Below are 17,044 nucleotides of genomic sequence, written 5' to 3' on the forward strand. Positions count from 1 at the left end.
TCGTTGCACCAAGGAAATCTACTTGTCTTGTCCCAATTTTCATTTTTGTTGGGCTTAGTACTAATCCATTCCTTTCACATATAGCCATAAATTTCTTCAAATGCTCTTTGTGTTTTTGGACTGTTTCTGAAAATATCAATATATCATCAATATATACCGCTATGAATTCTTCTGTTCCTCTGAAGCAATTGTCCATTTTTCTCTGAAATATTGCTGGAGCATTTTTCAACCCAAATGGCATCACTAACCATTCATAAAGTCCATCTATTGCCCAAAATGCTGTCCATGGGATAGACTCTTGATCCATGGCTACCTGGTGGAAACCACTCTTTAGATCAAATTTGCTATAGATCTTAGCATTTCCAATTCTTTTGATTATTGTGTTGATCCCTGGTAAACTATACTGATCCTTTTCAGTATTGTCATTTAACCTCTTGTAGTTGAATACCAGTCTTTCTTTGCCTCTTTTCTCCTTTCCAGTGATTGGATCAACTTCTGTGCCTGATTCTACAATCATTGCAGTAGTTCTGTGTTTTGATTCCGATGGCCTGATTACTTTCAGTTCTAGTAGCCTCCTGATATGTTTTGCCATTGTTTCCTTCATTGCTGGTGTCACATGCTTTAATGGCCTGTCTTCTATGATCATGTCAGGATTTTTGACTTCAATTCTGCATTTTACCTGATTTTTCTCCCAGTGCTTTAGGGGTTCTTCTCCAATATATCCAAGTTTCTTCATTTTTCCTATTATCTCTTGAGATATAAATTCCTCTGCTATTTCCCCTTTTGATTCTCTTGCTGCACATATACTGTAATATTCATGCAGATCTAGCTCTAATTCTTCAATATAATTCAGATCATGAACTATAGGTGGAGCTTGTACTGTTGTGATCATCTTGTATATTGTCACTTCTCCATTTTCAATCCTCAGGCCAACTGTTCTTATGAAGTTCATCCCGATGATCATGTGAACTCCATCAGCTAGTGAGGGCATAATGAATGCCTGTGGGAGATAAAACCACTGCTTTCCAACCCAAAGTTTTCCAGCTGATATTACTTCGCTGACTTCGGTTACTCCATTAACTCCTCTGATGATAATTCTGTTTTTGGCTTGCTCTCTCATACTTGAAGGTATCATTTTTGAATCTGCTACACAGACTGTTGCTCCTGTGTCCAGTATTGCATTGAGTGTTACCTTCTTTTCCTTGACCTCTATTTCACATCTTATGTTAAGATGATTGTTCCTTGGTCTGAGGGCATTTACGGCTTCTTCCTCTAATACATTGACCTGCTCTTCATCTCTATTTCTTTGTTGCTGCTCAAGCTCTCTTATTTTCTCTTCTAATTCCATAATCTTGTTGAGGTATTGTACCTCTTCTCTTTCCTTCTGTTTTACTAGGATATTCAAGAGTTCATTTTCCTTCTCCGTATCTTCAAGTTTTTGTATTAACTCAGCTGTTTCTTCTGAGTCTTCCTCAAAGATAATTGGCTCTCTTCCTTCTAATTCCTTATTTTTTTCCTTCAATCTTTCAACTTCATCCGCCAATTGTTTTTCATTTGCAATACTTGTTTTGAGAACCTCATGTTGTCTAAGAGCAATCTCCTTCCAATCAATTACTCTTTCGATCCTTACCCTTGTCTTCTTGATCTCTTCTGTATTGATGTCTTTATAATACCAGGGCTGGCACATCAGACATACTGTCATTTCGCATTTTAAGCAGTCCACTCTGTGCTTTGGTGCTGCCTGAGATCCACAAGCTCTGCAAATTGTCATATGGGTCTCTTCAAATTTCCACTCATGTTTGCAGAAGTATTGTCTTCTAGAGACCCTCATTTTGGATCTCCATTCTGATGGTTCTCCAACTAGATATTCTTTTGGTTCATCTAGTTCTTCTGCACTCATCATATAGACTTCATAATTTTTGAAGTCATCCATATCTTCATTTGTGAATTTGTAGTTGTCGGCTTCTTCATCAATAGAATAGATGTCTGAAACATCGTCCTCATCGAATCCCACTGAGACCACATCTAACCCATCTTCTAAGTCCAATGAATCCAGGACTTTGACTCTGTCCACTATTTTTCTCGGGTTAGTGCATTCACTTGCAAAATGTCCTTCTTCACCACATGCATAGCACTTGCAGTTTCTTTTTCTCAAAGATAGGTGCTTCTTTTTACCTATCCTCACATGTGTCTTGTGTGGCTTTCCTTTGTACGATGTGCTCTTTCGAGCGCCATACTTCCTGTAGGATCTTTCTCTTCCATAGAGACCATGAACTGGTGTATTTCTGCAGAAATCCATTTTGCTGATGCTCTTCTGTAGAGCTGCCTTTTCACACCATTCCTTCAAGTATCTCTTTGTGAATGTGATCCTTGCTGTAACACCTACTGTGTTACTCGGATACTTTTCTTTGAAGGCTTTTTCTATTTCATCTCCTAATCCTCTTGGTAACTTGGTGAAGAATTCTTTAGATAGTTCTTCAGATGCCCAAGCTCTTCCAGTTTTTGCAGAAAGATGAAAGTAATCATTCATGTACCTGTAGATGGCGGTGTCCGTCATTTCTGTGCATACTAGACTCTTCAGTGTTTTGTATGCCGCATCTTGAGATGTTGTGGTGCCAACTTGGGGATTTTCCAGAAAGAATATCAACCTGATCTGGTTGATTATGTTCTGAGTCCCTTGGTCACCTAGTGCTTGCACTTTCATCGTTTCATATTCCGCAGTATACTTCATTCTCCACTCAATGAAGTGTTTCTTCTCATCTTCACCTAGAAGATTCTCCATGTATCTCATCTTGTCCTCAGCGTTGTCAAAAATCTTTTCAGTCATGTGTAGAAGTGTGATACTTTCCCATCTCTCAAAGACTTTGATGTCAAAATCAATGGGCATGATGAACATAGCCCCTTGTCGACTTTGTGCTGGGGGAAGTGTATAGAACTCATTGTTCGAGTCCCATCTTCTAGATCTTCCAGCTGTGAATGGGAACTGTTGGGTTCCTGCATATCCTGTTGCACTTGTAGCTGGAGCATATGCTGGTGCTACTCCACTCATTTCAGTGTCTGGTGGTCTGTATGAGCTTATGGCTGATTCAGATGTTGATAATATTCTTTCAATTTCCCTAAGCTGAGGGAACTCTTCTTCTTCCAGATTGAGGACATGTTGTGACCTCCTATCTTCATCTTCATCATCGCTAATGTAAAGATTTTCCAAAAATTTGGAAATAATGTCTTCCTCTTCTCCCACCATGTTTTCAAGAGGAAATATTTCCTCTTCAGCTGCTAGTGACGGATAATCATCTTCTGATGAATCCTGAATATAGAGCATGTTGACATGCTCCACTTGTGCTTGGATCTCGTCATCCGAATCTCCATCTTCATTGTATTTCGGTGGTGCTGATGATGTACTTGCTTGATAATCACCAAATCTAATGCTTCTTGAGCTGTCATAATTTATTCTGGTGATCATGCTTGTTGGTTGCATAGGTACAACCACTTTGGATGGTTTTATGTTCCATTCAGTGCCATGGAACCTCTTGGTACTGATCTTCTGGGCTTGTATAGCTTTTACTCCTTTTGAGTTCAGATACTCAACGACCTTCTGGATGTTATAGGCAAATCCAACATTTGGCACGTTGGTTAGCCTACATCTGCAACTTCTTGTGATAAGAAGGTTTGCTTCTCCTTGGAACCCTTGATATCCTTTGGTAAGGATACTGATCTGGACATGTTGATAGAAATCTCTAATTGTCATCATTATGTCAGGAATGACATATATCAGCTGATGTCCTTGAGATAGATCAGCCTCCATTGCTGCAATAATAGATCTATCTTCTTCTCCTTCTTGGGTCCACCTTGTATCTCTGAAGACTATCAGGGCCATCGTGCCCGCATATGTTCTATGCATTATTTGTAGTCTTACTTGTAATACTCCTAGATGGATGTACTCAAATCCTGCTGTTACCAATTCTTCGAAAGATTCAGGATATATAAAAGACCTATCCTGTTGTCCATTGGTTATCAGCATCCTTTCTTCCGTCCTATTTCTGTATACTCTGTTTATAGGACTGTCTCTTTGAGTCATATACAGTACTTCTCCTGGTACTGTTCTTGCTCTGTGTGCAAGACTTCTGCTTAGCTCTGAGTTAGGGTTCACAACCATAGATAGTGTATGCTCCCTTGGTTGCCTTCCAACTATTCTTCCAATAATATTGCCAGCTTGCCTGGCCATCCTTTGAGCTTCATAGGCCGCTCTTCTTGTATTCCTGTATTCTCTAATTTGATCGTCGATTAGGGGTGTGCCTGGTTCTGCAATTGTAGCAGTCCTAGAACCAGTCCCTGTGACTCTTGGTCTTGACGCCATTACTTCAGATTTCTGAGTAGTTTGTAGGGGTCTTGGAATACTTTGCTAGTGGCTGCTGTACCACTATCCTTCTTTGGTTGACTCTTCTGTACTTGCTGAATTCTTGCAAGCTTGTCGTTGATAGAGTCTATCTCACTTTTAAGCTGTGGGGTGTCGGTTGAGGTTGTCCCCGATTTGCCTTCAATAGTTTTCACACGGTTTTGTATGTCTGCTACCGTGTTCTTTAAGGCTAAGACTTCTTGTTGCACCTTAATGCACAAGAAAATGACGGTGTTTAATTGTCTTGTGAGCTGGGTGTTGCTTACAGATCCCTTATCAGATATCCCTATTCCAGGGGATTCCCAATCTCCAGTTGTACCAGCGATAGCCTGCTGATATCCTGACGAACTTGTCACCGGATTACTCATCCCATGAGCTTTCGCTCAAAGTCATGAATAATTCTTCTCAGATTTTGTACTTCTTTAGTGAGCTCTTCGGTCAAGGCTTCAGTTTGCTTTTCTATGAACTTTGGTTGTTCAGAGATTCGCACAACTAATTCCTCAACGTCTTCTTTGCTTAACGGTCGTCTCTTCAGATAGTCACTCCTTGGAGCTTTGAGCTCTTCGGATAAGACGTCCAGCTTCTCGTGAGCCCGCTTCAGATCACTACGCTGGCTGCGTATAATCTTACTGAGGTTTTGTAGTTCAAGCAGTTCTTGTTTTTGAGCCTCCTGCTCTTTAACTACCTGTAAAAGCAAATCCCGATTCTTCCTTTGGGAAGCCCAAAGGACTTTTCCCGTGAGGCTTTGTCGGTATGTGTTAATCCGCAGATTATGTGCTAAGTCTTTGTTTGTGACCTTTGCTTCAGTAGCTAGGTCAAGGTACTCAAGTTGGGCTTGAGTAAGTTCAGATGATTCTAAGAATTCTTGAAATTTCTTATCCCAAGTTATCTCGACCATAAACAGTATGCAAGGTGTAGATGACTTTCTTATGATAAACAAGGTAGGAGTAGTCCTCAGGGATACTTAACTTTATTGGCGTACCTAGCCAGTCACAGAGGTTTTCTGGATCTTACGTCTTACTGGAGCATAGTTTAGTATTCATACAGTACTTCACGGTGTTCGTGTCTCTATATAGGATTTTATCATGACTATTGTAAGTACTTCACGAAGTTCATGCTTCTATCTAGGATATTTCTTCCTCATGCATGCGAAGAACCAATTTCCCCAAAACGGCCACCTGCCTATGGGTACTTATACTGGGAAGGCATGCAACTTTCGGAACTCAGCTAGCTTCAAAGCATAATCATTTTTCCTTACAGTCATAACCAACTATATTCAAGACATAATCATTTTTCTTGCATAAATCTAAATAGCTCCATTCGACTTATCAATCCATAAACTTGTACAGCTATTAACCCAAAATAAGAAAAGCAGAGCCCATCGGCTCCTACCTAAAGGAATTACCCCATGAAAGCCATTAAAAGCTAACCTTGCTCTGATACCAAGCTACTCAACGACACAATCGAAGATACAAACCTTCTGGGCTTGTATAGCTTTTACTCCTTTTGAGTTCAGATACTCAACGACCTTCTGGATGTTATAGGCAAATCCAACATTTGGCACGTTGGTTAGCCTACATCTGCAACTTCTTGTGATAAGAAGGTTTGCTTCTCCTTGGAACCCTTGATATCCTTTGGTAAGGATACTGATCTGGACATGTTGATAGAAATCTCTAATTAACACACATAAAAGAACCCGAGTTCAGATGTGGATGCAGAAAACCGGCCAAAATCAGAACTTCAAGAACTATCAGAAATCCTAATAGAGAGTTCTACACCTGTGAAAATAAATCATGTTTTACTTGGGTCTGGAAAGACCAAATTGATGAATTTGTGCAGGAAAAACTCCTATGGGAAAGAAGCCTCGAAGAATCAAGGAGTGATGAAGGTCCTGAAGACCTTTACATTAGTTGAGGAATTAGTTGTGCGAATCTCTGAACAACCAAAGTTCATAGAAAAGCAAAGAAGAAGATGAAGATAGGAGGTCACAACATGTCCTCAATCTGGAAGAAGAAGAGTTCCCTCAGCTTAGGGAAATTGAAAGAATATTATCAACATCTGAATCAGCCATAAGCTCATACAGACCACCAGACACTGAAATGAGTGGAGTAGCACCAGCATATGCTCCAGCTACAAGTGCAACAGGATATGCAGGAACCCAACAGTTCCCATTCACAGCTGGAAGATCTAGAAGATGGGACTCGAACAATGAGTTCTATACACTTCCCCCAGCACAAAGTCGACAAGGGGCTATGTTCATCATGCCCATTGATTTTGACATCAAAGTCTTTGAGAGATGGGAAAGTATCACACTTCTACACATGACTGAAAAGATTTTTGACAACGCTGAGGACAAGATGAGATACATGGAGAATCTTCTAGGTGAAGATGAGAAGAAACACTTCATTGAGTGGAGAATGAAGTATACTGCGGAATATGAAACGATGAAAGTGCAAGCACTAGGTGACCAAGGGACTCAGAACATAATCAACCAGATCAGGTTGATATTCTTTCTGGAAAATCCCCAAGTTGGCACCACAACATCTCAAGATGCGGCATACAAAACACTGAAGAGTCTAGTATGCACAGAAATGACGGACACCGCCATCTACAGGTACATGAATGATTACTTTCATCTTTCTGCAAAAACTGGAAGAGCTTGGGCATCTGAAGAACTATCTAAAGAATTCTTCACCAAGTTACCAAGAGGATTAGGAGATGAAATAGAAAAAGCCTTCAAAGAAAAGTATCCGAGTAACACAGTAGGTGTTACAGCAAGGATCACATTCACAAAGAGATACTTGAAGGAATGGTGTGAAAAGGCAGCTCTACAGAAGAGCATCAGCAAAATGGATTTCTGCAGAAATACACCAGTTCATGGTCTCTATGGAAGAGAAAGATCCTACAGGAAGTATGGCGCTCGAAAGAGCACATCGTACAAAGGAAAGCCACACAAGACACATGTGAGGATAGGTAAAAAGAAGCACCTATCTTTGAGAAAAAGAAACTGCAAGTGCTATGCATGTGGTGAAGAAGGACATTTTGCAAGTGAATGCACTAACCCGAGAAAAATAGTGGACAGAGTCAAAGTCCTGGATTCATTGGACTTAGAAGATGGGTTAGATGTGGTCTCAGCGGGATTCGATGAGGACGATGTTTCAGACATCTATTCTTTTGATGAAGAAGCCGACAACTACAAATTCACAAATGAAGATATGGATGACTTCAAAAATTATGAAGTCTATATGATGAGTGCAGAAGAACTAGATGAACCAAAAGAATATCTAGTTGGAGAACCATCAGAATGGAGATCCAAAATGAGGGTCTCTAGAAGACAATACTTCTGCAAACATGAGTGGAAATTTGAAGAGACCCATATGACAATTTGCAGAGCTTGTGGATCTCAGGCAGCACCAAAGCACAGAGTGGACTGCTTAAAATGCGAAATGACAGTATGTCTGATGTGCCAGCCCTGGTATTATAAAGACATCAATACAGAAGAGATCAAGAAGACAAGGGTAAGGATCGAAAGAGTAATTGATTGGAAGGAGATTGCTCTTAGACAACATGAGGTTCTCAAAACAAGTATTGCAAATGAAAAACAATTGGCGGATGAAGTTGAAAGATTGAAGGAAAAAAATAAGGAATTAGAAGGAAGAGAGCCAATTATCTTTGAGGAAGACTCAGAAGAAACAGCTGAGTTAATACAAAAACTTGAAGATACGGAGAAGGAAAATGAACTCTTGAATATCCTAGTAAAACAGAAGGAAAGAGAAGAGGTACAATACCTCAACAAGATTATGGAATTAGAAGAGAAAATAAGAGAGCTTGAGCAGCAACAAAGAAATAGAGATGAAGAGCAGGTCAATGTATTAGAGGAAGAAGCCGTAAATGCCCTCAGACCAAGGAACAATCATCTTAACATAAGATGTGAAATAGAGGTCAAGGAAAAGAAGGTAACACTCAATGCAATACTGGACACAGGAGCAACAGTCTGTGTAGCAGATTCAAAAATGATACCTTCAAGTATGAGAGAGCAAGCCAAAAACAGAATTATCATCAGAGGAGTTAATGGAGTAACCGAAGTCAGCGAAGTAATATCAGCTGGAAAACTTTGGGTTGGAAAGCAGTGGTTTTATCTCCCACAGGCATTCATTATGCCCTCACTAGCTGATGGAGTTCACATGATCATCGGGATGAACTTCATAAGAACAGTTGGCCTGAGGATTGAAAATGGAGAAGTGACAATATACAAGATGATCACAACAGTACAAGCTCCACCTATAGTTCATGATCTGAATTATATTGAAGAATTAGAGCTAGATCTGCATGAATATTACAGTATATGTGCAGCAAGAGAATCAAAAGGGGAAATAGCAGAGGAATTTATATCTCAAGAGATAATAGGAAAAATGAAGAAACTTGGATATATTGGAGAAGAACCCCTAAAGCACTGGGAGAAAAATCAGGTAAAATGCAGAATTGAAGTCAAAAATCCTGACATGATCATAGAAGACAGGCCATTAAAGCATGTGACACCAGCAATGAAGGAAACAATGGCAAAACATATCAGGAGGCTACTAGAACTGAAAGTAATCAGGCCATCGGAATCAAAACACAGAACTACTGCAATGATTGTAGAATCAGGCACAGAAGTTGATCCAATCACTGGAAAGGAGAAAAGAGGCAAAGAAAGACTGGTATTCAACTACAAGAGGTTAAATGACAATACTGAAAAGGATCAGTATAGTTTACCAGGGATCAACACAATAATCAAAAGAATTGGAAATGCTAAGATCTATAGCAAATTTGATCTAAAGAGTGGTTTCCACCAGGTAGCCATGGATCAAGAGTCTATCCCATGGACAGCATTTTGGGCAATAGATGGACTTTATGAATGGTTAGTGATGCCATTTGGGTTGAAAAATGCTCCAGCAATATTTCAGAGAAAAATGGACAATTGCTTCAGAGGAACAGAAGAATTCATAGCGGTATATATTGATGATATATTGATATTTTCAGAAACAGTCCAAAAACACAAAGAGCATTTGAAGAAATTTATGGCTATATGTGAAAGGAATGGATTAGTACTAAGCCCAACAAAAATGAAAATTGGGACAAGACAAGTAGATTTCCTTGGTGCAACGATTGGAGATTCAAAAATCAGGTTGCAACCTCATATCATCAAGAAGATAGTAGAAATGAAAGATGAGGAGCTAAAGGAAGTCAGAGGTCTGAGAAAATGGTTGGGAATTCTTAACTATGCCAGAAGCTATATTCCCAAATTGGGAAAAATACTCGGCCCACTATACTCAAAAACGAGCCCCAATGGTGAAAGAAGAATGAACACACAAGACTGGAAGATAGTGAATCAAGTCAAAGAGATTGTGAATAATCTGCCAGAACTAGAACTTCCCCCAGAAAAGGCAATCATAATACTAGAAACGGATGGATGCATGGAAGGTTGGGGAGGAGTATGCAAATGGAAAGACCATAGTTCACAGCCAAGATGGTCAGAAAAAATTTGTGCATATGCAAGTGGGAAATTCTCACCGATAAAAAGCACAATTGATGCAGAGATACAAGCTGTACTCAACAGCCTGGATAAATTCAAGATATACTATCTTGATAAAAGGGAATTGATAATTAGAACAGACAGCCAAGCCATAGTCAGCTTCTACAAGAAAAGCAGTGACCATAAACCTTCAAGGGTAAGATGGCTAGCATTCACTGATTATATTACTGGCACAGGATTGGAAGTCAAGTTTGAACATATTGATGGAAAAGACAATGTTCTGGCTGACACTTTGTCTAGATTAGTTAAAATCATATTCCATCAAGAGAAACACCAGTCAGAAGCTGTGTTGGTAAATGCAGTAGAAGAAGTCCTGAAGAGAGGAGATGCTAACGCAAGACAGAAGGTCCATGACCTAGTCTCAAGATATGAAGCATGGATGAACAGAGGCTATAAACAACACCACAATATCAATGTGTTAACACACATAAAAGAACCCGAGTTCAGATGTGGATGCAGAAAACCGGCCAAAATCAGAACTTCAAGAACTATCAGAAATCCTAATAGAGAGTTCTACACCTGTGAAAATAAATCATGTTTTACTTGGGTCTGGAAAGACCAAATTGATGAATTTGTGCAGGAAAAACTCCTATGGGAAAGAAGCCTCGAAGAATCAAGGAGTGATGAAGGTCCTGAAGAAGCAACCACAGGACTAGGCGACACAATCGACGATGCACTGGATCTGCTAGACGTAAGCAATGACGATCAATGGAGAAGGTCGTAAGCAATGACGTCAGGAAGCGGAAGTGATGGACCCATACCACTAGATGGCACTAACTAGTGTGACAGGGTGATGAGATGCCAAGTGAGCTGGATACCACTCACTTTATGTAAAGGAGCGGCCTGCGTGCTGTCTCTTTACTTTATGTCTTTGTCTAGGTGCGATGCTGCGTCACGCACGATGACTTTAGTTCCTTTGCGGGATTCTCACGCAAAGATGGTAGGCCAGAGGCATGTGATGCTGCCCCTTGCATTATTGGTGGATGCACCTAACGATGCATTGAGAGCTCCACAGCCCTCTATATAAGGAAGCCTTGTATTCAGGTTGCAAGCATGCATGACAACGCAAGCTTACTCCTGTTTTGAAAAATAAACAAAAGTTTGTGCTTGAAACACACCTCTTGTCCGAGAGTGCGAGTAGAGCGCAAGATCCTCCTTCCGCGCGGCGAATGCAAAAATGGTCCAGAAGGGCCAGTTTTGACCGTGTCAGGACCATGTGGCAAGATTGCAAAGTGCAGTGAGTGTTAGACTTGTTGCACAGGAGAGCCTAGCCATCTAACCCATAGTCATGAAAAAGTTGATTATTAGTTTGTGACCTACTATAAAATTTGCATAGACAAATATCATACTCAAACTCCACTATAAGGTAGTGTAATTGATGATTCACTCTATACTTCCTAATGTTCAGTGCGTGTCTTGAATGTCAGAGTATTCTGAGAACTGTTGAAAGGTTCTGGAATGTGGTTTAGCAGACATGATTTGCACGTGTTCCATTGATATAGGAAGCTGATAAGATATGGTAGAGATTTTCCTTCTTTTTATATCTTATGGCTATATATATTGAGATGGTGGAACCCAAGCCTCAAACCATTTTTCTTCTTTAGTATTATAAATGGTATAAACCATGTCTACATGTACAAAGTTCCTTGATGAGCAGGCCTACAAGTATCTTAACTTATGATAAGATCCTCTCTCTCCTGCATCTCAAGTGCAACAGTAATCCCCTTGCCTTCCATCATCTTATCATCCTTTCATTGTCACTTTTAGCACCATCAGGACCTTATTTATCTGAAATCAGAACTGTCAAACTCTTCATCTACCTTTTGAAATAACCTAGCCCAGTATTTATTTGCATTAATGACCATGATGTTCTTCTCATCATGAATAATGAAAATCACGGATGATTACTTCTTCATAGTGTAAACTCAAGGCTTTTATTGAATTATGGGTGGAAATGGTTAATGCTTACTGCTTAAGAAGTCAACGTTGTCAACTTGTGATAGGTCATGGTTCAAGGCCCAAGAGAGTGAAATACAGAACACTCTGATTGAGTACTATTTCTAATACAGCATCGAAAAAGTTTTCTTTTCCAACTACCATTGTGCTTGTTTGTGTTGATAATAATGCTAATAAAATAATAACAAAGCTGTAATATCCCAACTATATAGGGTTGACCATATGAATATGAGATTTGTGAAAGGTCATATGATAGTAATGCACTAAACTTCAAAAATACAAGGGACTGATTGGTGCTACCTAATTATTCACCAAAATTTATATTAGGGTATTTTCCAATAAATAATCTTTCGTGTTCATTAGTATGAATTATCTTACTGGCTACATGTATTATAACTTCCATACGATACACTATATGTACAATGTTACAGAGTTCATGACTATGAGTGTTGAGTGCATGCACAGGTCAATGCACAGAACATTTTCTAAATAATGTAGAAAAATATTGTTTACTTACAATTTATGATTTTTTTCCTCAATTCTTAGTTTCTTCCACTTTGTTAAAATTCTTCATTCCTGTTTTCTCATTCGAACTCTTTAATTATTGATCTGCTGTTTCTATTTGCAAATAGAGTGCACACACATCTTTCAAGGTTTAGATTGATTCATTTTATTTTCTCAGGGATAAGTATCAAAGTTTGCATCTATGAAGACACTGACCGCATTGCAGTTCATACTGAAGAAAAGACACTCTACACCGAAGATGACTTCCGTGATTTCCTCTCCCACCGTGGTTGGGCTGGCCTAAGGGAGTTGAGCAGCTTTAAAAATGTCGTTACACTGGATGATCTTCGTCCAGGTGCTATGTACCAGGGCATGAAATTGCTCAGTGATTAGCAATCAATCAATATATGAATATCTGGTAACAGAAACCCAGCTACGGGAGCCTTTTTTTTTTTTTTTCTACGGTTTTATGATATATCAAACATAGTCCAACTGAGAATTGTTAGCAAGTATTAGGAACATCATGGTGTGGTAGCAGTGCAAGCCTAACTGGATAATTTCTTCTATAGCCAGCAGTTTAATGCACCCCTAAGTTGTGGTGGCATTGCCCTATGACGCCTGTAGATAACCCACACGAATGAAAGTTTCAGAGAATTAGGCTACTGTAGTGTTTATGTGAAAGGTCAAAAATGTTGTCTCTTTATGGAGGAAGTTCATATATATCCAATATGTTTGTATATATTTGTCTGACTATGTTTGAAAGAGTTGACATGCTGTTGATAGTGGATATCAAGATTTTGCACAATCCAGTAAGCAACAGGTTAGCAAGGTTGGAGTTTGTCAAGCCAGAATGGCTACGAAGGAAGTAGATGTGTCTGTACATACTCTATAAAAATAAAAGGATGGTCGATCACAGGAAATTTCTGTGAATGTAGGATCTGAGCAAGATCATTATATGCAGTTTTATCAGAATTCAGAATGAGGGAATAGAAAATATTTAAAGAAGGGTTAGATCTTCTTTTGGTTATTTGTTATTGTGGAGATCACTTTGTTAGTCATCAATAGAAAATGCTGTGTCACCACAGAAACTGGTCTCACAGACCTGATATGGTGTGTGATATTCACCCTTTCGTCTCTGCCTCTCATGAAATCTATGATAAGAAGTCCTATATGAGATTTTTAAGACTATATACACTTCTCTTCCAACCAGATTTATCCTCCTTTATTGAATCCAAACTTTTCATCTTTCTTCTGACCACATGTGATTTTTATGCATATGATGATTTAGTTGATCATTGCCAAATACATTAACTTTGAAAGGCATATATCTAACATTTAATTCTAGAGTATTCATCTTCACACACCAAATCTTTTCTGGGTTGTATAATTTAGCATTCATATAGCATGTTCAGATCCCAATTTGAGCTCATTATGTCTGATGAAACTTTAGCACAACTCATTAGAGCAGTAGAAAATCAACAGTGGGGAAGCCTAGTAGTAAATTAAATTTTTGATATATAAGATCCACTATAAGTTAATATATTTCTTAACTTCCTTACCACAAACTTATTATCCTAATACCAAGAGCAAAGCTCATAGTAATGATTTTAGCAAACTAAACTTACGAAGAGGGAAGAAAGAATCATGTCCTTGTGTTAGAGAAGCTTCACTTCTCATTAGACTTCACCTTGATGGGCTATAGAGTTGTACGTTTTGATATATAAGATCCACTATAAGTTAATATATTTCTTAATTTTCTTACCACAAATTTATTGTGCTAATACCAAGAGCAAGGCTCTGGAAACAAAATCAAGAAAATACTATGAGAAATGATTTTAGCAAACTAAGCTTATAAAGAGGGAAGAAAGAATTAAGTCCTTGTATTAGAGAAGCTTCTTACAATACTTAAAATATATTATTTTTATTTACAATCCCATAGATTTAGAGAGGATCTTTATTTATACTAATTCTAGACCTTGAAAATTAATTGATTAGTAATGTAAAATAATTAAAAAAAATAAAAAATAATAATTAGATAACTTTAGGCTATTTGAAAATAGTCTTCTCATGATGTCTTTGACTAGATCTTGGTACTTATAGATCGTCATGTGATATGTGCAATCATATATTATACTCCTCAAGTACCAATATATTTTGAAAGATTTAAAATTTCAAAGTAGGCTCCTTTGATCAAGTTTAATTAGCTTCATTTTTTAGAATTGACCTAATCAATTATTTTATAAAAATCTTCTTCTTCCGTTGGTTCCACGTTAAATGTTGGACATATCGAAGAAAAATAAGTAGTGCCATGACTAAATCATATTTACCTACGCTGATTGATCTCATCCTACCTTGTTATCAAATGAATTGACATTTGATAACAAGTAGTGCATATCGAAGAAAAATAAGTAGTGCCATGACTAAATCATATTTACCTACGCTGATTGATCTCATCCTACCTTGTTATCAAATGAATGCAACTACTTCACCAGTTTTTGCATCACTTTCTATCCAAATCAGTGGACCTGTAACATCCTTGTTAGTGACGGCCAGCTTACCAAACACACATACAGGGAAGAAGGCAATCGAACATTGTAAGGAAGAATTTTCAACAGATAAAATAGTTAGAACTGTAGGAAGAAATAATGACAGGGTCCATCAGGACATGGTACGATCTTGTTTGAAGGAATTTTGTTCGCCAACTTGATTTGAGTTCATTGATAACGTGCAGACCGAGATATTATCCATTTACGAGAATCTATTTAATCTCATTTTACTTCAAATGATGACTGCAAAGTAATGTTATACATTCAAGTGCTGACTTTCACATACACTTGCATCATTAATCATATTTTATTCAACATTAGATGTCTTAACTTGAATTTCAATACATATTTATGTGGAATATACATTGTCAAGTTCTTGGCTTTGGCTATTGATAGTCAGCATCATGGAACAGCTTCTCTTCCATGTAGAAATTCTTCTACCATCCTCCTTATTTTCTTTCTTGTGATTCTATTAGGTGCTCGATTTCACTTGATTTCTTCAGTTCTAGAGAACTCTCCAAAGAGGACAGAGGGCTCTAGGGGTCGAGGAAGCTATTGGAGGTACAAAGGAACATTAGGAAAAAACAGAAGACTAATTGTTGAAAAGAATATAAGATAAGAAAAATTATTTAAGAAGATTATTGAATAAGTTTGAACGAAGAAGTTTGAATGCATTAACATGTCCCTCTCCTATTTATACAGATTAAGAGGAAAGATTTCCCTCATCATAATACATAGATTTTCTAAGAAAATCATACTATCACTAATGAAAACCTTCACCACTCCGTATGGTGCTATGGTCGGAGAAGAAAAAGATGGCTGACACAAAGACCCGTAAATACTCTCTCTCTCTCTCTCTCTCTCTCTCTCTCGCGCGCGCGCTATCTCCTGCATTGCCTTCCTCCCTTTCATCATGTATTGATTCCTTGTGTGTGCTATGTATCTTTTACCTCCTCGCTTCCATCTGATTCTAATGACGGCTTCTTTTCCGCATACAAAACAGAACGGAGGCAAAGCATTTCCAACGCTCACGTGACTCACGGCGCTCGGCCACCGTTGCGGTGAATGGGCCAATGAACAGCGTCCACGAGGGCGGACCATCCTGCTTCGAGACGCTCCTCGAGCACATCGGAACGAGGAGATGACAAGAAATGAAGAGGGAAAAAAATAAACCCATCCGTCGCTGAACCCGTCGATGGGCCCCACCGCATTTTCTCTTTGGTACGAGCCTCGGTGAATATTCTCGGCTGTCGTTTTAGGAAGGCATAAATCTTTTCCTACCTCATCATATAAGCGCGCTCAGAGCCCCTCACGTTCTTTGTTAGCTTATAACCCTCTCTCTCTCTCTCTCTCTCTCTCTCATTTCGACTTCGCTCGCGATGGGTAAAGCATCCTCTCTTGCATTCTCGAATCGTTCGTTCTTTGGTTTCTAATCTGATTCCTCTTCTTCTTGTTTGTCTTGAATCTTTCAGGGAATATCAAGATCGGGATCAATGGTGCGCTTATCTTTTTCTTTTCATTTTTTTGATGGATTTTGATGAATTTTCGATGTCGTGTTTAGCGACGTGGATTATGTGTGATCCTATGTGTCAGGAGTCGGGCGATTGGTGGCGAGAGTGGCTCTACATAGCAGCGACGTGGAGCTCGTCGCGGTTTACGATCCCTTCATCACCACCGATTACATGGTATGATGCCCTCAGCCGTTTGTTGTCCATCTTTCGTTAAAATCACAGATCAATGCAAGATAAACTCGGTAATGGATGATGGGTGTGATTTCTTTCTGCTATGTGTAACTGTTAACGGATGTTGAGCAAAAGCAGAGAATTAAATATTAGTGATTTTTTTTTTTCAAAACTATTTTGACATATTAAACTTGTGAATCCAGGGGATTTTAATATAAATGAACGAAATTATGAGATTTACATTCAAAATCAAAAGGCTTACGGACTACATGATGTGTTAAATGTCATGCTCATTTGATGATATATCCGAAGGAGATACTGTACAATCAAGCTATTTCTTTTAACTTAATTAAACATATGGGATTATTTCTTTTAACTTAATTAA

At 38.6% G+C, this 17,044-nt stretch overlaps 1 protein-coding gene across 3 annotated transcripts in view; it reads left to right on the top strand.

Annotated features, from left to right (window-relative positions):
• The window catches only part of LOC103985236 (trihelix transcription factor GT-4), an 80,418-nt gene extending 67,248 nt beyond the window's left edge, over positions 1-13,170 (top strand). For all 3 annotated transcript variants that reach the window (XM_065183560.1, XM_065183561.1, XM_009402878.3), the window contains one exon: positions 12,610-13,170. In XM_065183560.1, the coding sequence (XP_065039632.1) occupies positions 12,610-12,824 (215 nt within the window). In that variant the 3' untranslated portion in view covers positions 12,825-13,170. The remainder of the gene's footprint in view (positions 1-12,609) is intronic.
• The last annotated feature ends 3,874 nt before the right edge of the window (positions 13,171-17,044 follow it).

The sequence above is a fragment of the Musa acuminata genome, chromosome BXJ1-5 (assembly GCF_036884655.1).
Source record: "Musa acuminata AAA Group cultivar baxijiao chromosome BXJ1-5, Cavendish_Baxijiao_AAA, whole genome shotgun sequence".
NCBI lineage: Eukaryota > Viridiplantae > Streptophyta > Magnoliopsida > Zingiberales > Musaceae > Musa > Musa acuminata.